Genomic DNA, 22,783 nt, shown 5'->3' on the forward strand with positions numbered 1-22,783 from the left:
AGCATATTATACTAATAAAACATCTTAATTATCTATGTTACCCAACTAATTCTGATTCGTCCACGACATTAATAGTAGAGAGAATTATTTAATTCAGCTTTTATTTCTTTCATCACATTCCCAGTGGGTCAGAAGTTTACATTCACTCAATTAGTATTTGGTAGCATTAACTTTAAATTGTTTAACTTGGGTCAAACATTTCGAGTAGCCTTCCACAAGCTTCCCACGATCAGTTGGGTGAATTTTGGCCCATTCCTCCTGACAGAGCTGGTGTAACCGAGTCAGGTTTGTAGGCCTCCTTCCACACACACACACACACACACACACACACACACTTTTTCAGTTCTGACCGCAAAATTTCTATAGAATTTAGGTCAGGGCTTTGTGATGGCCACTCCAATACCTTGACTTTGTTGTCCTGAAGCCATTTTGCCACAACTTTGGAAGTATGCTTCGGGTCATTGTCCATTTGGAAGACCCATTTGCGACCATGCTTTAACTTCCTGACTGACGTCTTGAGATGTTGCTTCAATATAGCCACATCATTTTCCTCCCTCATGATCCCATCTATTTTGTGAAGTGCAACAGTCCCTCCTGCAGCAAAGCACCCCCACAACATGATGCTGCCACCCCTGTGCGTCACGGTTGCGATGGTGTTCTTCGGCTTGCAAGCCTCCCCCTTTTTCATCCAAACATAACGATGGTCATTATGGCCAAACAGTTCTATTTTTGTTTCATCAGACCAGACGACTTTTCTCCAAAATGTACGATCTTTGTCCCCATGTGCAGTTGCAAACCGTAGTCTGGCTTTTTTTAATGGTGGTTTTGGAGCAGTGGCTTCTTCCTTGCTGAGCGGCCTTTCAGGTTATGTCAATATAGGACTCCTTTTACTGTGGATATAGATACTTTTGTACCTGTTCCTCCAGCATCTTCACAAGGTCCTTTGCTGTTGTTCTGGGATTGATTTGCACTTTTCGCACCAAAGTATGTTCATCTCTAGCAGACAGAACGCGTCTCCTTCCTGAGCGGTATGACGGCTGCGTAGTCCCATTAGTGTTTATACTTGCGTACTATTGTTTGTACAGACGAACGTGGTACCTTCAGGTGTTTGGAAATTGCTTGCAAGGATGAACCAGACTTTTTGGTGAGGTCTTGGCTGATTTCTTTTGATTTTCCCATGATGTCAAGCAAAGAGGCACTGAGTTTGAAGGTAGGCCTTGAAATACATCCACAGGTACACCTCCAATTGACTCAAATTATGTCAATTAGCCTATCAAAAGCTTCTAAAGCCATGACATCAATTTCTGGAATTTTCCAAGCTGTTTAACCTCTCTGGGGTATATGGGATGCTAGCGGGACACACTATTCAACAGCGAAATAGCAGGGCGGCAAATTCAAAACAACAAAAATCTCATAATTCAAATGTTTCAAACATACAACTATTATATCCCATTTTAAAGATACACTTCTCGTTAATCCAACCACATTGTCCAATTTCAAAAAGGCTTTACGGCGAAAGCATAACATTAGATGTTAGGACAGCGCCGAGACAAGAAAAACCACACAGCCATTTTCCAAGCAAGGAGAGGCATCACAGAAACCAGAAATACAGTTAAAATGAATCACTAACCTTTGATGATCGTCATCAGATGGCACTCATACGACTTCATGTTACACAATACATGTATGTTTTGCTCGATAAAGTTCATATTTATATTAAAGAAAAAACATTTTACATTGGCGTGTAATGTTCAGAAATGTGTTGCCTCCCAAAACTTCCTGTGAATGAGCACATCAATTTACAGAAATACTCATCATAAACGTTCATAAAATATTCAACAGTTATTCAAAGAATTATAGATACACTTCTCCTTAATGCAACCGCTGTGTCAGATTTCAAAAAAGCTTTACGGCGAAAGCAAATTTTGCAATAATCTGAGTACAGCGTTCAGATATCAAAACAAGCCATACAGATACCCGCCATTTTGGAGTCAACAGAAGTCACAAATACCATTATAAATATTCACTTACCTTTGATGATCTTCATCAGAATGCACTCCCAGGAATCCCAGTTCCACAATAAATGTTTGTTTTGTTCGATAAAGTCCATCATTTATGTCCAAATACCTCCTTTTTGTTCGCGCGTTTAGTCCACTACTCCAAATGCAGGAAGCACGCACAAAATGTCATGACAAAAAGTCAAAAAAAGTTATATTTACATTCGTAGAAATATGTCAAACGATGTATAGCATCAATCTTAGGATTTTTTAATCATAAATCTTCAGTAATATTCCAACCGAACAATTCCAATGTCTTCAAAAATGAAAAAGAACACAGCTAACTTGCACGTGAGGGCGCGCCACTGAGCTCATGTCATTTTCTCACTCATCTACTTCCAGGAGCTCTTATTCTCGCTCCATTCACAGTAGAAGCATGAAACAACATTCTAAAGACTGTTGACATCTAGTGGAAGCCTTAGGAAGTGCAAAATGAACCCTAAGTCACTGTATACGCAATCACTTGAAAAACTACAAATCTCAGATTTCCACACTTCCTGGTTGGATTTTTTCAGGTTTTTGCCTGCCATATGAGTTCTGTTATACTCACAGTTTTAGAAACTTCAGAGTGTTTTCTATCCAAATCTACTAATAATATGCATATCCTACCTTCTGAGCCTGAGTAGCAGGCAGTTTACTACGGGCACGCCTTTCATCCGGATGTCAAAATACTGCCCCCTACCCTAGAGAAGTTAAAGGCACAGTCAACTTAGTGTATGTAAACTTCTGACCAACTGGAATTGTGATACAGGCAATTATAAGTGAAATAATCTGTCTGTAAACAATTGTTGGAAAAATTACTTGTGTCATGCACAAAGTAGATGTCCTAACCGACTTGCCAAAACTATAGTTTGTTAACAAGAAATTTGTGGAGCGGTTGAAAAATGAGTGTATGTAAACTTCCGACTTCAACTGTAAGTCTGGGCGTACAGATAAGAGCCCGGTGCGATCGCAGTATGTGACATCCCATTTGTACTCTCTGTAGGAACTCTGTATGGAGACTTGCAGGAAGGAACAGAGAATGGTGGCAACGTCAGCTATCTTAATCTACACAGACAAATTAAACGCCTTTTATACACAATGTTCCCAAATGTTCCCCTGTTTGCACACATCCACTAATTGCCACATAGACAAAGACGTTTGACTTTTCTATAAAAGCTGAGCGCCAACACTGTTCATTGATTTTTCAACTCTGACTATTCTTAGTGATGGTTGATTGCTTCATTTTTGCTAATCTTATAATAATTTATGTGACAATTTGGCGACGAGGAAGGATGCTAACTCTGCTTACTGATTGCTCCCGGGGAGCCCGAGGTTGCGTTAGACGTGGCAGGGAGCCCCACACTCCGAATAAGCGGAGCAGGAGGGACCCGCCTTGAACCTGCCAGGAGTGTTAGTGAGTGGATACGCCATTCCGAACAGACAAAATAAATTAAGATTGAGACTGACTTTCTTTTAAACATCATAGAAAATCCTGTTTCGGGACGGATTGTGCACATTATGTCTTTGTTGTAGCAAAGACACCCATAGTTAGAAACTTTGTTGTAACAGAGTTATTTCTGAATAGTGGAAGAAGTAATTCTAGGGGAAACACCATGTTGAAGGGTGACCTTGTTGGAACTGGGACATCTCCAATTGGGATATTTTTGTTGAAGCAGAAGTATCCTGGTTAGAGAATAAATAATAAAATAATAAATAACTAGTCCAATAATTGGACTAGTAAAACAGTTGGTTATGATTGGGAAAGGAGCTATGAATTTAAAATCTACATGGAAATTTGCATAGCAGAAACTACCATGTGGGTGCAAAATTTAGAGTAATGAAAAAATATTTTGATGGAGAAGAAATTACTCCTTTAAATTATAATTAAGGTAGACGTTCCTAACCAAATACTGTTGTTTTGTGTGTTTGTGTCTGACTGTGTGTGTGTAGTGGAGTTTCAAAATGGGAGTCAAAAGCAGTAAGGGAGAACCTTGCCTGCCCGATCTGTTGATTGGACAGATGGCAGATGAATGGGGCAGTGACCTTCTGGTACAGGTACCGCTCTGGTAGCAGTAGCAGATTTTTTTCCATTAAAAGGCACAGTGAGTGAAATTGTATTAGCAGAATGTAGAAATAAGTTGGAGAAGTTTGAGGAAACCAGGAAAGGCAAGAAATGTCGAATAGATTGGGGTAAGTTTAGAAAGTGGGAGGGAAGCCGAAACACAGTCCAACAGGAAAGTTAAAGGACTAATGGTGAAAGAAAGTAGAAACAGATGAAGATAAGAAAAGAAGGAGAAACAGGGATGATGATCATAATGACTTTCCACCGCCCAATAATTTTCCACCCCCCTTCTACACAGACAACACCATTCTGTATACATCTGGCCCTTCTTTGGACACTGTGCTAACAAACCTCCAAACGAGCTTCAACGCCATACAACACTACTTCTGTGGCCTCCAACTGCTCTTAAACGCTAGTAAAACTAAATGCATGCTTTTCAACCGATCGCTGCCCGCCCGTCCAGCATCACTACTCTGGACGGTTCTGACCTAGAATATGTGGACAACTACAAATACCTAGGTGTTTGGCTAGACTGTAAACTCTCCTTCCAGACTCATAATAAACATCTCCAATCCAAAATTAAATCTAGAATCGGCTTCCTATTTCACAACAAAGCCTCCTTCACTCACGCTGCCAAACATACCCTCGTAAAACTGCCTATCCTACCGATCCTCAACTTCGGCTATGTCATTTCCAAAATAGCCTCCAACACTCTACTCAGCAAACTGGATGCAGTCTATCACAGTGCCATCCGTTTTGTCACCAAAGCCCCATATACTACCCACCACTGCGACCTGTATGCTCTCATTGGCTGGCCCTCGTTACATATTCGTCGCCAGACCCACTGGCTCCAGGTCATCTATAAGTCTATGCTAGGTAAAGCCCCGCCTTATTTCAGCTCACTGGTTACCATAACAACACCCACCCGTAGCATGCTCTCCAGCAGGTATATCTCACTGGTCACCACCAAAGCCAATTCCTCCTTTGGTCGCCTTTCCTTCCAGTTCTCTGCTGCCAATGACTGGAATGTATTGCAAAAATCACTGAAGCTGGAGACTCATATCTCCCTCACAAACTTTAAGCATCAGCTGTCAGAGCAGCTCACAGATCACTGCACCTGTACGTAGCCCATCTGTAAATAGCCCATCCAACTACCTCATCCCCATACTGTTATTTTTATCTTGCTCCTTTGCACCCCAGTATCTCTACTTGCACACTCATCTTCTGCACATCTATCACTCCAGTGTGTAATTGCTAAATTGGAATTACTTCGCCACTACAGCCTATTTATTGCCTTACCTCCCTAATCTTACCTCATTTGCACACACTATATATAGATTTTTTCTACTATATTATTGACTGTACATTTGTTTACTCCATGTGTAACTCTGTGTTGTTGTTTGTGTCGAACTGCTTTGCTTTATCTTGGCCAGGTCGCAGTTGTAAATGAGAACTTGTTCTCAACTGGCCCACCTGGTTAACCTGTTAGGGCTAGGGGGCAGCATTGACACGGCTGGATAAAAAACATACCCGATTTAATCTGGTTACCACTCCTACTCAGTAACTAGAATATGCATATACTTATTACATATGGATAGAAAACACCCTAAATTTTCTAAAACTGTTTGAATGGTGTCTGTGAGTATAACAGAACTCAAATGGCAGGTCAAAACCTGAGAGATTCCTTTACAGGAAGTGGCCTGTCTGACCATTTCTGGAACTTCTTTGCCATCTCTATCATTTACTAAGGATCTCTGCTCTAACGTGACACTTCCCACGTCTTCCATAGGCTCTCATAGCCCGGGAAAAAGAGAATGTCGTCATTCCAGCCCCAGGCTGAAACACATTATCGCCTTTCTCAAGTGGCCCATCAAGAGACACTAGCTTATGCGCGTGACCCCGACCGCCCCCGCCTTTGGGATTTTTTTCCTCTGTTTGCCGAAAAGGAGATTCCCTGTCGGAATATTATCGCTTTTCTACGAGAAAAATTACGTAAAAATTGATTTTAAACAGCGGTTGACATGCTTCGACGTACGGCAATGGAATACTTTGAATTTTATTGTCAGGAATTGCGCCAAGCGCGACACTTCTTTACTATTTCGGATAGTGTCTGGAACGCATCGAACAAAACGCCGCTATTCGGATATAACGATGGATTATTTTGGACCAAACCAACATTTGTTATTGAAGTAGACGTCCTGGGTGTGCATTCTGACGAAGACAACAAAAGGTAATGACATTTTTATAATAGTAAATATGATTATGGTGAGTGCTAAACTTGCCGGGTGTCTAAATAGCGAGCCCGTGATGCCTGGGCTATGTACTTAGAATATTGCAAAATGTGCTTTCACCAAAAAGCTATTTTAAAATCGGACATATCGAGTGCATAGAGGAGGTCTGTATCTATAATTCTTAAAATAATTGTTATGCTTTTTGTGAACGTTTATCGTGAGTAATTTAGTAAAATGTTAGCGAATTCCCCGTAAGTTTGCGGGGGTATGCTAGTTCTGAACGTCACATGCTAATGTAAAAAGCTGGTTTTTGATATAAATATGAACTTGATTGAACAAAACATGCATGTATTGTATAACATAATGTCCTAGGGTTGTCATCTGATGAAGATCATCAAAGGTGAGTGCTGCATTTAGCTGTCTTCTGGGTTTTGGTGACATTATATGCTGGCTTGAAAAATGGGTGTCTGATTATTTCTGGCTTGGTACTCTGCTGACATAATCTAATGTTTTGCTTTCGTTGTAAAGCCTTTTTGAAATCGGACAGTGTGGTTAGATTAACGAGAGTCTTATCTTTAAATGGCTGTAAAATAGTCATATGTTTGAGAAATTGAAGTAATAGGATTTTGAAGATTTTGAAAATCGCGCCACAGGCTGGCAGTGGATGTTACGTAGGTGGGACGAATTCGTCCCGCCGGTCCCATAGAGGTTAAATAAAGGAGACATTTTAAAAAAAAAGGTCAGCTCGGATTAGCTCTTAAAGAGATGGGTGGGGCTAAAGCTTAAGAGGGTGTGAACAATGCTGAATGGGTGGAGACAAAGAAGAGCTCTCCAATAGTTGTACCAAAACATTGAAAGGCCATTTTCTCTAAAGTGAGTTTACAAGTTCATCAACTTTCAAAGGAAAATGACTTACCCATTGTTCCTCAACTGTAGTGTATGATATACCATTTTGTAGCTCTGAGTCTCTTCTTTTATCCAATGTAAAAAACACAATTTCAAATGTTTCTACATATGACCGAATTGAGCCGGTCGGTCACATATGTGATGTTATGTGATGTTGTGATGGTGTGTGATGTTGTGTGTAATGTTATGTGTGATGTTGTGTGTAATGTTATGTAATGTTGTGTGTAATGTTATGTAATGTTATGTGTAATGTTATGTGATGTTGTGTGTGATGTTGTGTGTGATGTTGTGTGTGATGTTGTGTGTGATGTTGTGTGTGATGTTGTGTGTGATGTTGTGTGATGTTATGTGTGATGTTGTGTGTGATGTTGTGTGTGATGTTGTGTGTGATGTTGTGTGTGATGTTGTGTGTGATGTTGTGTGATGTTATGTGTGATGTTGTGTGTGATGTTATGTGTGATGTTGTGTGTGATGTTATGTGTAATGTTATGTGTGATGTTATGTGTGATGTTGTGTGTGATGTTGTGTGTGATGTTATGTGTAATGTTATGTGTAATGTTATGTGTAATGTTATGTGATGTTATGTAATGTTCTACCTGAGCTGCATGGGCCAGTCTCTCCATCTTCTCCTGGATGGAACGGGATGACACCCTCTGTTTGGAACTACATGGGGACAGGGTTATGGTTATGGGTTAGGGGTTAGAGATTAGGGTTACATTTAGGGTTAGGGGTTATGGTTATGGGTTAGGGGTTAGAGATTAGGGTTACATTTAGGGTTAGGGGTTAGGGTTAGGGGTTAGGGGTTAGAGATTAGGGTTACATTTAGGGTTAGGGGTTAGGGTTAGGGGTTAGGGGTTAGAGATTAGGGTTACATTTAGGGTTAGGGGTTATGGTTATGGGTTAGGGGTTAGAGATTAGGGTTACATTTAGGGTTAGGGGTTAGGGTTAGGGGTTAGGGGTTAGAGATTAGGGTTACATTTAGGGTTAGGGGTTAGGGTTATGGGTTAGGGGTTAGAGATTAGGGTTACATTTAGGGTTAGGGGTTAGGGTTAGGGGTTATGGTTAGGGGTTAGAGATTAGGGGTTAGAGTTATGGGTTAGAGATTAGGGGTTAGAGATAAAGGTTACATTTAGGGTTAGGGGTTAGGGTTAGAGATAAAGGTTACATTTAGGGTTAGGGTTAGGGGTTATGGGTTAGGGGTTAGAGATTAGGGGTTATGGGTTAGGGGTTATGGTTATGGGTTAGGGGTTAGAGATTAGGGGACAGGGTTATGGTTATGGGTTAGGGGACAGGGTTAGGGTTAGGGGACAGGGTTAGGGTTAGGGGTTAGAGATTAGGAGTTAGGAGTTAGGGGTTAGAGATTAGGGGTTAGGGGACAGGGTTATGGTTATGGGTTAGGGGTTAGAGATTAGGGGACAGGGGTTAGGGTTAGGGGTACATTTTAGGGTTATGGGTTAGGGGTTAGGGGACACGGTTAGGGTTAGGGGACAGGGTTAGGGTTAGGGGTTAGAGATTAGGAGTTAGGGGTTAGAGATTAGGGGTTAGGGTTAGGGGACAGGGTTATGGTTATGGGTTAGGGGTTAGAGATTAGGGGACAGGGGTTAGGGTTAGGGGTTAGGGGTACATTTTAGGGTTATGGGTTAGGGGTTAGGGGTTGGGGTTAGGGGTTAGGGGTTTCAGACAGGCATTATTATTATATTCTTATAGTGTCAGTAGAAATGTATGTTGTTCTGTTCTTGTCTAATGATGTTCTGTATTATGCTTCATGTTTTGTGTGGACCCCAGGAAGGGTATCTACTGCTTTTGCAACAGCTAATGGGGATCCTAATAAAATACCAACTAAAACAAGTTAGGGTTAGGGGTTAGGGGTTAGGGTTATAGATAAAGGTTACATTTAGGGTTAGGGGTTAGGGTTAGAGATAAAGGTTACATTTAGGGTTAGGGGTTAGGGGTTAGGGTTAGAGATAAAGGTTACATTTAGGGTTAGGGGTTAGGGTTAGAGATAAAGGTTACATTTAGGGTTAGGGGTTAGGGGTTAGGGTTAGGGTTAGAGATAAAGGTTACATTTAGGGTTAGGGGTTAGGGGTTAGGGTTAGAGATAAAGGTTACATTTAGGGTTAGGGGTTAGGGTTAGGGATAAAGGTTACATTTAGGGTTAGGGGTTAGGGGTTAGGGTTAGAGATAAAGGTTACATTTAGGGTTAGAGATAAAGGTTACATTTAGGGTTAGGGGTTAGGGTTAGAGATAAAGGTTACATTTAGGGTTAGGGGTTAGGGGTTAGGGTTAGAGATAAAGGTTACATTTAGGGTTAGGGGTTAGGGTTAGAGATAAAGGTTACATTTAGGGTTAGGGGTTAGGGGTTAGGGTTAGGGTTAGAGATAAAGGTTACATTTAGGGTTAGGGGTTAGGGGTTAGGGTTAGAGATAAAGGTTACATTTAGGGTTAGGGGTTAGGGTTAGGGATAAAGGTTACATTTAGGGTTAGGGGTTAGGGGTTAGGGTTAGAGATAAAGGTTACATTTAGGGTTAGAGATAAAGGTTACATTTAGGGTTAGGGGTTAGGGTTAGGGGTTAGGGGTTAGGGTTAGGGTTAGAGATAAAGGTTACATTTAGGGTTAGGGGTTAGGGGTTAGGGTTAGAGATAAAGGTTACATTTAGGGTTAGGGGTTAGGGTTAGAGATAAAGGTTACATTTAGGGTTAGGGGTTAGGGTTAGGGGTTAGGGGTTAGAGATAAAGGTTACATTTAGGGTTAGGGGTTAGGGTTAGGGGTTAGGGGTTAGAGATAAAGGTTACATTTAGGGTTAGGTGTTAGGGTTAGAGATAAAGGTTACATTTAGGGTTAGGGGTTAGGGTTAGGGGTTAGGGGTTAGAGATAAAGGTTACATTTAGGGTTAGGGGTTAGGGTTAGGGTTAGAGATAAAGGTTACATTTAGGGTTAGGGGTTAGGGTTAGGGGTTAGAGATAAAGGTTACATTTAGGGTTAGGGGTTGGGGTTAGGGTTAGAGATAAAGGTTACATTTAGGGTTAGGGGTAGGGGTTAGGGTTAGGGTTAGGGGTTAGGGGTTAAGGTTAGAGATAAAGGTTACATTTAGGGTTAGGGGTTAGGGGTTAAGGTTAGAGATAAAGGTTACATTTAGGGTTAGGGGTTAGGGGTTAAGGTTAGAGATAAAGGTTACATTTAGGGTTAGGGGTTAGGGGTTAAGGTTAGAGATAAAGGTTACATTTAGGGTTAGGGGTAGGGGTTAGGGTTAGGGTTAGGGGTTAGGGTTAGGGTTAGAGATAAAGGTTACATTTTAGGGTTAGGGGTTAGGGTTATGGGTTAGGGGTTAGGGATAAAGGTTACATTTAGGGTTAGGGTTCGGGGTTAGGGGTTAGGGTTAGAGATAAAGGTTACATTTTAGTGTAAGGGGTTATGGACAGGCATTATTCTTATAGTGTCAGTATAAAACATGTTAAATGTTCACCAGACTCACTTCCTTTGGAAAGGTGATGCTTTGTCCTGCTCCTCAGTTTGGTCCTGGAAAACACAGATCCGGATATATAACTAGAATGTACAGTTTGGGGATAAAGCATGTGATACATTATCACAAAACTCAAAACAGATCATCAAAAAGGCAATCGTTTCAAAACTCAAGCACATTTTCAATTGACTACGGACAACACAAATTCATAGTCACTTTTTCACTAAACTTCTTTCACTAAACTTAATCAGTGTTTCATCTAGAAATAAGTTTCACATTGCAATACATGTTTATATAAAGTAATTCCCTTTCACAATACAATGCTCACATTACTTTTGGTATGATTCTCTTCTCATTTGTTAAAATATATTTTACTATTACTTAACAAACGACATAATGAAAATGTCTGGAAGAAGAAACATATAAAATATGATTTAAACTGTAATGTACTATTATGATTAGGTCCCATATGGCTCAGTTGGTAGAGCATGGTGTTTGCAACGCCAGGGTTGTGGGTTCGATTCCCACGGGGGACCAGTACCGAGAAAAAATGTTTGAAATGTATGCATTCACTACTGTAAGTCGCTCTGGATAAGAGCGTCTGCTAAATGACTAAAATGTTTAAATTGCCTATTCAGATTTTCCTTCACAGTAAGTAAAACAAAAAGCTGATTGATCAGAGATGTACTGTACGTAACAAATGCATCCTCTATACAGTAAACATGTGTCCAAAACAAAGTTGTTGGGATCTTTTTGATGGTGTACATAAAGTTAAAAGGTATTCCATTTTGAGTTTACATCACAATATAACACTTTATGTACATCACAGATGACTGAAATATAACAAAACCGTTTGACATAGAAACACCGGCTTTTGTGAGTTAAATTTTTTTTTAAATCATCTTTATTAATTATGAAAAATATTAACATTCCACCCATGAGGCAAAGTAGAGCGCTTTGATCATTGACTGCAGGAAAGGGCTATTTAGCAGACATTTTCAAAGCAGAGGTTGAAGCCTAAATTATTTTCCAATCATTTTGTTCTGAACAGAATTTCTTTCATTCCGTTCCAATGTTCCGACCAGCAAAATAAAAGTTCTGAATCGGATTGATCCCCGATAAAGTACCGGTTTCATATTGTTCCTTTCTGATCCTTTTTAATCCTCTGAATATTATGTTTTTTTTACATTTAGCTCGACATTAAATTCCTTCACCAATCAGTGTGGATAAAGCAGCTTGCTATGGAGCGGGCAAGTCATATCCTCATTTTTCACATGCGCGATGAACCGAGAAGTGAATGCGCGAACAAATACAATTTTATTTGTCACATGCGCCGAATAAAACAGGTGTAGACCTTACAGTGAAATGCTGAATACAACAGGTGTAGACCTCACAGTGAAATGCTGAATACAACAGGTGTAGACCTTACAGTGAAATGCTTACTTACAAGCCCTTAACCAACAATGCAGTTTTAAGAAAATAGAGTTAAGAAAATATTTACTAAATAAATTAAAGTAAAAAGAATTAACACACTAAAAGAACAATATCGAGGCTATATACAGGGGGTACGGTACCGAGTCAATGTACAGATTAGTCGAGGTAATTTGTACTTGTAGGTAGGGTTAAAGTGACTATGCATAGATAATAAACAGCGAGTAGCAGCAGTGTAAAAACAAAGGGGTGGAGGGGTAATGCAAATAGTCCGAGTGGCCATTTGTTCAGCAGTCTTAAGGCTTGGAGGTAGAAGCTGTTAAGGAGCCTTTTGGACCTAGACTTGGCACTGGGTACTGTAGAAAGAACAGTTTATGACTTGGGAGTCTTTGACAATTTTTGGGGCCTTCCTATAGAGGTAGAGTATAGAGTTCCTGGATGGCAGGAAGCTTGGCCCCATGATGTACTGGGCCGTACGCACTACCCTCTGTAGCAACTTACAATCGGATGCCGAGCAGTTGCAATGCCAGGCGGTGATGCAACAGGTCAGGATGCTCTTGATGGTGCAGCTGTAGAACCTTTTGAGGATCTGGGGACTCTTACAAAATCTTTTCAGTTTTCTGAGACTGATATTTTTTATTTGTTACTTTACCCCTACCTACATTTGTTACATGTAGGTAGGGGTAAAGTGACTATAGATAACTGTCTTGATATGTTTGCTCCATGATAGTTTGTTGGTGATGTGGACACCAAGGAACTTTGAACTTTCGATCTGCTCCACTACAGCCCCATTGATGTTAATGGGGGCCTGTTCGACCCTCCTTTTCCTGTAGTCCATGGTCAGTTCCTTAGTCTTGCTCACATTGAGGGAGAGGTTGTTGTCTCTGACCTCCTCCCTATAGGCTGTCTCATTGTTGTTGGTGATCAAACCTACCACTGTTGTGTCGTCCGCAAACTTAATGAGAGTGTTGGAGTCGTGCTTGGCCACGCAGTCGTGGGTTAATGATGTAGTTGGATGGGCTATTTACAGATGGGCTATGTACAGTGATCTGCTCTGATAGCTGGTGCTTAAAGTTAGTGAGGGAGATATAAGTCTTCAGCTTCAGTGATTTTTGCAGTTCGTTCCAGTCATTGGCAGCAGAGAAGGAAGGGATGTGTAATGTTAGCTAGCTAGCTACATAGTTGTCTTTGCATCAAGGATAAAGGTGTAGCTAAAGGTGTAGGTGTAGCTTTGAGAAACTAACTTTGAGAAACTAACAAGGTTAGCTGGCCAGCTGTATTCGTTCATTCATTCGCGCCGTTTTCCAAACGGCGTCAACACCACAACACCACAGCCACTGCTAGCTAGCCAACTTTACCAACTAGCAGTACTGTAGAAACTAAATACATTACAATGGAACATTTTGATTAGAGTAATGTTAGCTAGCTGTAATGTTAGCTAGCTACATAGCTACATAGTTGTCTGTGTATCAAAGATAAAAGATAAAGGTAAACGCAGCCACTGCTAGCTAGCCAACTCTACCAACTCTACCAGCTAGCAGTAATGTATCATTTTTAGTCAATAAGATTTTTGCAACGTAAGCTTAACTTTATGAACTTTCGAGTTGTGTAGTCCACTTGTGTAGCTAGCAGGACTGACTTTGTGTTAGCTAGCCAACGTTTAATTACTTCTGCGTTATGAAAGGTACTAGACACGGACACGAATGATCCATTGGTAGTTTGTTGTAACCAAGTATTGGTGCTAACCGTGTGTTATTGGATGCTAGCATGCTAGTTAGCTACGGCGTCATAGGACACGGTGCACTGGGTGGGTTTCACGGAAGAATACTGTACCAAGTTACCTAGCTGAATAAACTAAGTTTGAGCCTATTCCTGGAAACATTGAACCACTGTAGTTTACATATTTATCATTTCTAAAGCGGAAGTTGGAAAAGTTATATTTGAGTGTTTCAGTGAATGGTTAGTGAGGGAGGCCCTGCTCTCTCGCTTGTTTAGTTAATTTTCATTCCAATCTCCTTTGCATTAGCGTAGCCTCTCCTGTAGCCTGTCAACTATGTGTCTGTCTATCCCTGTTCTCTCCTCTCTGCACAGGCCACACAAACGCATCACACCGCATGGCCGCTGCCACTCTAACCTGGTGGTCCCAGCGCGCACGACCCACGTGGAATTCCAGGTCTCCGGCAGCCTCTGGAACTGCCGGTCTGCGGCCAACAAGGCAGAGTTCATCTCAGCCTATGCTACCCTCCAGTCCCTCGACTTCTTGGCGCTGACGGAAACATAGATTACCACAGAAAACACTGCTACTCCTACTGCTCTCTCCTCGTCTGACCACGTGTTTTTGCATACCCCGAGAGCATCTGGTCAGCGGGGTGGTGGCACTGGAATCCTCATCTCTCCCAAGTGGACATTCTCTCTTTCTTCCCTGACCCATCTGTCTATCTCCTCCTTTGAATTCCATGCTGTCACAGTCACTAGCCCATTCAAGCTTAACATCCTTATCATTTATCGCCCTCCAGGTTCCCTTGGAGAGTTCATCAATGAGCTTGACGCCTTGATAAGTTCCTTTCCTGAGGATGGCTCACCCCTCACAATTCTGGGTGACTTTAACCTCCCTACGTCTACCTTTGACTCATTTCTCTCTGCCTCCTTCTTTCCACTCCTCTCCTCTTTTGACCTCACCCTCTCACCGTCCCCCCCTACTCACAAGGAAGGCAATACGCTTGACCTCATCTTTACTAGATGCTGTTCTTCTACTAATCTCACTGCAACTCCCCTCCAAGTCTCCGACCACTACCTTGTATCCTTTCCCCTCTCGCTCTACTCCAACACTACTCACTCTGCTCCTACTCAGATGGTATTGCGCCGTCGCAACCTTCGCTCTCTCTCTCCTGCTACTCTCTCCTCTTCCATCCTATCATCTCTTCCCTCTGCTCCATCCTTCTCCAACCAATCTCCTGATTCTGCCTCCTCAACCCTCCTCTCCTCCCTTTCTGCATCCTTTGACTCTCTATGTCCCCTATCCTCCCGGCCGGCTCGGTCCTCCCCCCCTGCTCCGTGGCTTGACGACTCATTGCGAGCTCACAGAACAGGGCTCCGGGCAGCCGAGCGGAAATGGAAGAAAACTAGCCTCCCTGCGGACCTGGCATCTTTTCACTCCCTCCTCTCCACATTTTCTTCCTCTGTTTCTGCTGCTAAAGCCACTTTCTACCACTCTAAATTCCAAGCATCTGCCTCTAACCCTAGGAAGCTCTTTGCCACCTTCTCCTCCCTCCTGAATCCTCCTCCCCCCCTCCCTCTCTGCAGATGACTTCGTCAACCATTTTGAAAAGAAGGTTGACGACATCCGATCCTCGTTTGTTAAGTCAAATGACATCGCTGGTCCTGCTCACATTGCCCTACCCTATGCTTTGACCTCTTTCTCCCCTCTCTCTCCAGATGAAATCTTGCGACTTGTGACGGCCGGCCGCCCAACAACCTGCCCGTTTGACCCTATCCCCTCCTCTCTTCTCCAGACCATTTCCGGAGACCTTCTCCCTTACCTCACCTCACTCATCAACTCATCCTTGACCGCTGGCTACGTCCCTTCCGTCTTCAAGAGAGCGAGAGTTGCATCCCTTCTCAAAAAACCTACACTCGATCCCTCCGATGTCAACAACTACAGACCAGTATCCCTTCTTTCTTTTTCTCCAAAACTCTTGAGCGTGCCGTCCTTGGCCAGCTCTCTTGCTATCTCTCTCAGAATGACCTTCTTAATCCAAATCAGTCAGGTTTCAAGACTGGTCATTCAACTGAGACTGCTCTTCTCTGTGTCACGGAGGTTCTCCGCACTGCTAAAGCTAACTCTCTCTCCTCTGCACTCATCCTTCTAAACCCATCTGCTGCCTTTGATACTGTGAACCATCAGATCCTCCTCTCCACCCTCTCCGAGTTGGGCATCTCCGGCACGGCTCACTCTTGGATTGCGTCCTACCTGACAGGTCGCTCCTACCAGGAGGCGTGGCGAGAATCCGTCTCCGCACCACGTGCTCTCACCACTGGTGTCCCCCAGGGCTCAGTTCTAGGCCCTCTCCTATTCTCGCTATAGACCAAGTCACTTGGCTCTGTCATATCCTCACATGGTCTCTCCTATCACTGCTACGCAGACGACACACAATTCATCTTCTCCTTTCCCCCTTCTGATAACCAGGTGGCGAATCGCATCTCTGCATGTCTGGCAGACATATCAGTGTGGATGACGGATCACCACCTCAAGCTGAACCTCGGCAAGACGGAGCTGCTCTTCCTCCCGGGGAAGGACTGCTGGTTCCATGACCTCGCCATCACGGTTGACAACTCCATTGTATCCTCCTCCCAGAGTGCTAAGAGCCTTGGCGTGACCCTGGACAACACCCTGTCGTTCTCCGCTAACATCAAGGCGGTGACCCGATCCTGTAGGTTCATGCTCTACAACATTCGCAGAGTACGACCCTGCCTCACACAGGAAGCTGCGCAGGTCCTAATCCAGGCACTTGTCATCTCCCGTCTGGATTACTGCAACTCGATGTTGGCGGGGCTCCCTGCCTGTGCCATTAAACCCCTACAACTCATCCAGAACGCCGCAGCCCGTCTGGTGTTCAACCTTCCCAAGTTCTCGCACGTCACCCCGCTCCTCCGCACACTCCACTGGCTTCCTGTTGAAGCTCGCATCTGCTACAAGACCATGGTGCTTGCCTACGGAGCTGTGAGGGGAACGGCACCTCCGTACCTTCAGGCTCTGATCCGTCCCTACACCCAAAGAAGGGCACTGCGTTCATCCACCTCTGGCCTGCTCGCCTCCCTACCTCTGCGGAAGCACAGTTCCCGCTCAGCCCAGTCAAAACTGTTGCTCTGGCACCCCAATGGTGGAACAAGCTCCCTCACGACGCAAGGACAGCGGAGTCAATCACCACCTTCCGGAGACACCTGAAACCCCACCTCTTTAAGGAATACCTGGGATAGGATTAAGTAATCCTTCTAACCCTCCCCCCAAAAAAGATATAGATGTACTATAGTAAAGTGGTTGTTCCACTGGATATCATAAAGTGAATGCACCAATTTCTAAGTCGCTCTGGATAAGAGCGTCTGCTAAATGACGTAAATGTAATGTAAATGTAAGGAAAGGCGGCCAAAGGGGGAATTGGCTGTGGGGGTGACCAGTGAAATATATCTGCTGGAGCACGTGCTACGGGTGGGTGCTGCTATGGTGACCAGTGAAATGAGACAAGGCGGGGCTTTACCTAGCAAAGACTTGTAGATGACCTGGAGCTAGTGGGTTTGGCGACGAGTATGAAGCAAGGGCCAGCCAATGAGAGCGTACAGGTCGCAGTGGTGGGAGGTATATGGGGCTTTGGTGACAAAACGGATGGCACTGTGATAGACTGCATCCAGTTTGCTGAGTAGAGTGTTGGAGACTATTTTGTAAATGACATCGCCGAAATCGAGGATCAGTAGGATGGTCAGTTTTATGAGGGTATCTTTGGCAGCATGAGTGAAGGATGCTTCGTTGCAAAATAGGAAGCCGATTATAGATTTAATTTTGGATTGGGGATGCTTAATGTGAGTCTGGAAGGAGAGTTTACAGTCTAGCCAGACCCCTAGGTATTTGTAGTTGTCCACATATTCTAAGTCAGAACTGTCCAGAGTAGTGATTCTGGATGAGCGGGCAAGTTCGGGCAGCGATCGGTTTTACTTGCATTTAAGAGCAGTTGGAGGCCACGGAAGGAGTTGTATGGCATTGAAGTTCGTTTGGAGGTTAGTTAACACAGTGTCCAAAGAAGGGCCAGAAGTATACAGAATGGTGTCGTCTGCGTAGAGGTGGATCAGAGAATCACCAGCAGCAAGAGTGACATCATTGATGTATACAGAGAAGACAGTCGGCCCGAGAATTGAACCCTGTGGCACCCCCATAGAGACTGCCAGAGGTACAGACAACAGGCCCTCTGATTTCATACACCGAACTCTATCAGAGAAGTAGTTAGTGAACCAGGCGAGGCAGTCAATTGAGAAACCAAGGCTGTTGAGTCTGCCGATAAGAATGTGGTGATTTACAGAGTCAAAAGCCTTGGCCAGGTCGATGAATACGGCTGCACAGTATTGTTTCTTATCGATGGCGGTTATGATATCGTTTAGGACCTTGAGCGTGGTTGAGGTGCACCCATGACCAGCTCTGAAACGAGATTGCATAGCGGAGAAGGTACGGTGGGATTCGAAATGGTCGGTAATGTGTTTGTTAACTTGGCTTTCGAAGACCTTAGAAAGGCAGGTTAGGATAGATATAGGTCTGTAGCAGTTTGGGTCTAAAGTGTCTCCCCCTTTGAGGAGGGGGATGACCGCGGCAGCTTTCCAATCTTTGGGAATCTCAGATGATAAGAAAGAGAGGTTGAACAGGCAGGTAATAGGGGTTGCAACAATTTCGGGAGATAATTTTAGAAAGAGAGGGTCCAGATTGTCTAGCCCGGCTGATTTGTAGGGGTCCAGATTTTGCATCTCTTTCAGAACATCAGCTATCTGGATTTGGGTGAAGGAGAAATGGGGGAGGCTTGGGCGAGTTGCTGTGCGGGGTGCAGGGCTGTTGACCGGGGTTTGCGGTAGCCAGGTGGAAAGCATGGCCAGCCGTAGAAAAATGTTTATTGAAACATAGCTAGCCGTAGAAAAATGCTTATTGAAATTCTCAATTATTGTGGATTTATCGGTAGTGACAGTGTTTCCTAGCCTCAGTACAGTGGACAGCTGGGAGGAGGTGCTCTTATTCTCCATGGACTTTACAGTGTCCCAGAACTTTTTTTGAGTTTGTACTATAGGATGCAAATTTCTGTTTGAAAAAGCTAGCCTTAGCATTCCTAACTGCCTGTATATATTGGTTCCTAACTTCCCTGAAAAGTTGCATATCACGGGGGCTATTCGATGCTAATGCAGTACGCCACAGGATGTTTTTGTGCTGGTCAAGAGCAGTCAGGTCTGGAGTAAACCACAGGCTATATCTGTTCATGGTTCAATTTTTTTTGAATGGGGCATTCTTATTTAAGATGGTGAGGAAGGCACTTTTAAAGAATAACCAGGCATCCTCTACTGACGGGATGAGGTCAATATCCTTCCAGGATACCCAGGGCAGGTTGATTAGAAAGGCCTGCTCGCTGAAGTGTTTTAGGGAGCGTTTGACAGTGATGAGGGGTGTTTTTTTGACCGCAGACCCATTACGGATGCAGGCAATGAGGCAGTGATCGCTGAGATCTTGGTTGAAGACAGCAGAGGTGCATTTGGAGGGAAAGTTGATTAGGATGATATCTATGAGGGTGCCCGTGTTTACGGATTTGGGGTTGTACCTGGTAGATTCATTGATAATTTGTGTGAGACTGAGGGCATCAAGCTTAGATTGTAAGATGGCCGGGGTGTTAAGCCTGTCCCAGTTTAGGTCACCTAACAGCACAAGGTCTGAAGATAGATGGGGGGCAATCAATTCACATATGGTGTCCAGGGCACAGCTGGGGGCAGAGGGTGGTCTATAGCAGGCGGCAACGGTGAGAAAATTGTTTCTGGAAAGGTGGATTTTTAAAAGTAGAAGCTCGAATTGTTTGGGTACAGACCTGGATAGTAAGACAGAACTCTGCAGGCTATCTCTGCAGTAGATCGCAACTCCACCCCCTTTGGCAGTTCTATCTTGTCGGAAAATGTTATAGTTAGGGATGGAAATTTCAGGGTTTTTGGTAGTCTTCCTAAGCCAGGATTCAGACACGGCTAGGACATCCGGATTGGCAGAGTGTGCTAAAGCAGTGAATAAAACAAACTTAGGGAGGAGGCTTCTAATGTTAACATGCATGAAACCAAGGCTATTACGGTTACAGAAGTCAACAAATGAGAGCACCTGTGAAATAGGAGTGGAGCTAGGCACTGCAGGGCCTCGGTTAACCTCTACATCACCAGAGGAACAGAGGAAGAGTAGGATAAGGGTACGGCTAAAGGCTATAAGAACTGGTCGTCTAGTACGTTCGGAAACAGAGAGTAAAAGGAGCAGATTTCTGGGCGTGATAGAATAGATTCAAGGTATAATGTACAGACAAAGGTATGGTAGGATGTGAGTACAGTGGAGGTAAACCTAGGCATTGAGTGATGATGAGAGCAATATTGTCTCTAGAAACATCATTTAAACCAGGTGATGTCACCGCATGTGTGGGAAGTGGAACTAAAGGGTTAGCTATGGCATATTGAGCAGGGCTAGAGGCTCTACAGTGAAATAAGACAATAATCACTAACCAGAACAGCAATGGACAAGGCATATTGACATTAGGGAGAGGCATGAGTAGCTGAATGATCATAGGGGTCGGGTCCAGTGAGTAGGCTGGCTAGAGACACAGTGATTCAGACAGCTAGCGGGCCGGGGCTAGCAAGCTAGCAGAAGGGCCTTAGAGGGACGTCACAACGGAAGAAGTCTGTTTTTGCCTCCTCGTGCGGAGCCTCCTCGTGCGGAGCCTCCTTGTGCAGTTATGTCGGCAGACCAGGTAGACCAGTCGTGATGGATTAGTAGTGTTCCATGTAGAAACGGGTCCAGTCCAATTGGCAAAATAGGTATAATGGCCCAAGAAATTGGCCGATGGATCTCTTCAGCTAACAGCCCAATATGCTCTAGACAGCTAGCGGGCTGCTGCTAGCAGGCGGGCATTCAGGGGACGTCGCGACGGAGGGGCCTGTTGAAAAAAAAAACCCTCGGGCAGATTACGTCGGTAGTCCAGTCGTGGTGGATAAGCAGGGCTCTGTGTAGTAAAAGGGGTCCAAGCCAATTGGCAAAATAGGTATAGTGGCCCAAGAAATTGGCCGATGGACCTATTCAGCTACAGTTCGATATGCTCTAGACAGCTAGCGGGCCAGCTAGCAGGCTAGCAGATGGGCATTCAGGGGACGTCGCGACATTGTAGCCAGTTGAAGAACCCCCTCGGGCAGATTACATTGGAAGTCCAGTCATGAAGTATCGGTGGGGCTCCGAACCGGCAGTAAAAGGAGTCCAGGTCAATTGGCAAAATAGGTATTGTAGCCCAGGAGTGGCTGATGGACCTCTTCAGCTAACCGGGAGATGGGCCTAGCATGGGATAGCTCCAGGCTAATTGGTGCTTGCTTCGGGACAGAGACGGTAGCCAGGAGTAGCCATTCGGATTGCAGCTAGCTAGTTGCGATGATCTAGGTGAAAAGGTTCAGAGCTTGCGGTAGGAATCCGGGGATATGGACAGAAAATAAGTCCGCTATACTCTGGTTTGAATCGCGTTGTGCAAACTGGCAAGAGTTTTCCGAGCTAAAGGTTAGCTGATGACCGCTAGCAGTGGTTAGCTGACTACTAGCTAGTAGCTAGTTAGCTGGCTAGCTTCTGTTGGGGTTCCGGTTCAAAAGTAAAGAAAAATACTTTAGAAAAAAGCAGATCCACACCACATTGGGTGAGGCGGGTTGCAGGAGAGTATTCTGAAGTTGAGGTTTAGAAAAATATTAAAAAGATATGCGAAGAAAAAATATATAAAAAGATATATACATGGACAACATTGTATATTTGCATATTCCTCTTCTGCACATCTATCATTCCAGTGTTTAATTGCTATATTGTAATTACTTCGCCACCATGGTCTATTTATTGCCTTACCTCCCTTAACTTACCTCATTTGCACACACTGTATATAGACTTTTTTTTACTGTATTATTGACTGTATTTTTGTTTATTCCATGTGTAACTCTGTTTTGTTGTATGTGTCGAACTGCTTTGCTTTATCTTGGCCAGGTCGCAGTTGTAAATGAGAACTTGTTCTCAACTAGCCTACCTGGTTAAATAAAGGTGGAATAAATAAAATATATAAAAAAAAACAGGGAATACAGGAGGGGACTAAGCATTACCCCTGAGGGGCCCCAGTGTATTTAAAAAAAATGTAAACCTTTATTTAACTAGGCAAGTCAGTTAAGAACTAATTCTTATTTACAATGACGGCCTACCCCAGCTAAACCCTAACCCGGATGATGCTTGGCCAATTGTGCGCCGCCCTATGGGACTCCCAATCACGTCCGGTTGTGATACAGCCTGGAATTGAACCAGGGTCTGTAGACGCCTCTAGCACGGAGATGCAGTGCCTTAGACCGCTGTGCCACTCGGGAGGATCAGCGTGGCAGATATTGTTTTTCTACCCTTACTACCTGGGGGCGGCCCGTCAGGAAGTGCAGGATCCAGTTGCAGAGGGAGGTGTTTAGTTCCAGGGTCCTTAGCTTGGTGATGTGCTTTGAGGGCACAATGGTGTTGAACGCTGAGCTGTAGTCAATGAACAGCATTCTCACATAGGTGTTCCTTTTGTCCAGGTGGGAAAGGGCAGTGTGGAGTGCAATTGGGATTGCGTCATCTGTTGGGGCGGTATGCAAATTGGATGGGTCTAGGCTTTCCAGGATGATGGTATTGATGCGAGCCATGACCAGCCTTTCAAAACACTTCATGGCTACCGACATAAGTGCTAGTCATTTAAGAAGGTTGCCTTCGCTTTCTTGGGCACATGGACTATTGTGCTCTGCTTGAAACATGTTGGTATTACAGACTCGGGTCAGGGAGAGGTTGAAATATCAGTGAAGACACTTGCCAGTTGGTCAAATCATGCTCTGAGTACACGTCCCGGTAATCCA

General features: G+C 43.9%; 1 protein-coding gene across 1 annotated transcript in view; it reads right to left on the minus strand.

The window, feature by feature from the left end:
- The window catches only part of lad1 (ladinin), a 140,304-nt gene that overhangs the window by 8,525 nt on the left and 108,996 nt on the right, over positions 1–22,783 (minus strand). The window contains exons 9-10 of the mRNA XM_045696599.1: positions 10,712–10,755; positions 7,835–7,901 (exon numbers count right to left, since the gene is read on the minus strand). Coding sequence (XP_045552555.1) covers positions 7,835–7,901; positions 10,712–10,755 — 111 coding nt within the window. The remainder of the gene's footprint in view (positions 1–7,834; positions 7,902–10,711; positions 10,756–22,783) is intronic.

This window comes from Salmo salar, chromosome ssa15, assembly GCF_905237065.1.
Source record: "Salmo salar chromosome ssa15, Ssal_v3.1, whole genome shotgun sequence".
In the NCBI taxonomy this organism is placed as follows: Eukaryota; Metazoa; Chordata; class Actinopteri; order Salmoniformes; family Salmonidae; genus Salmo; species Salmo salar.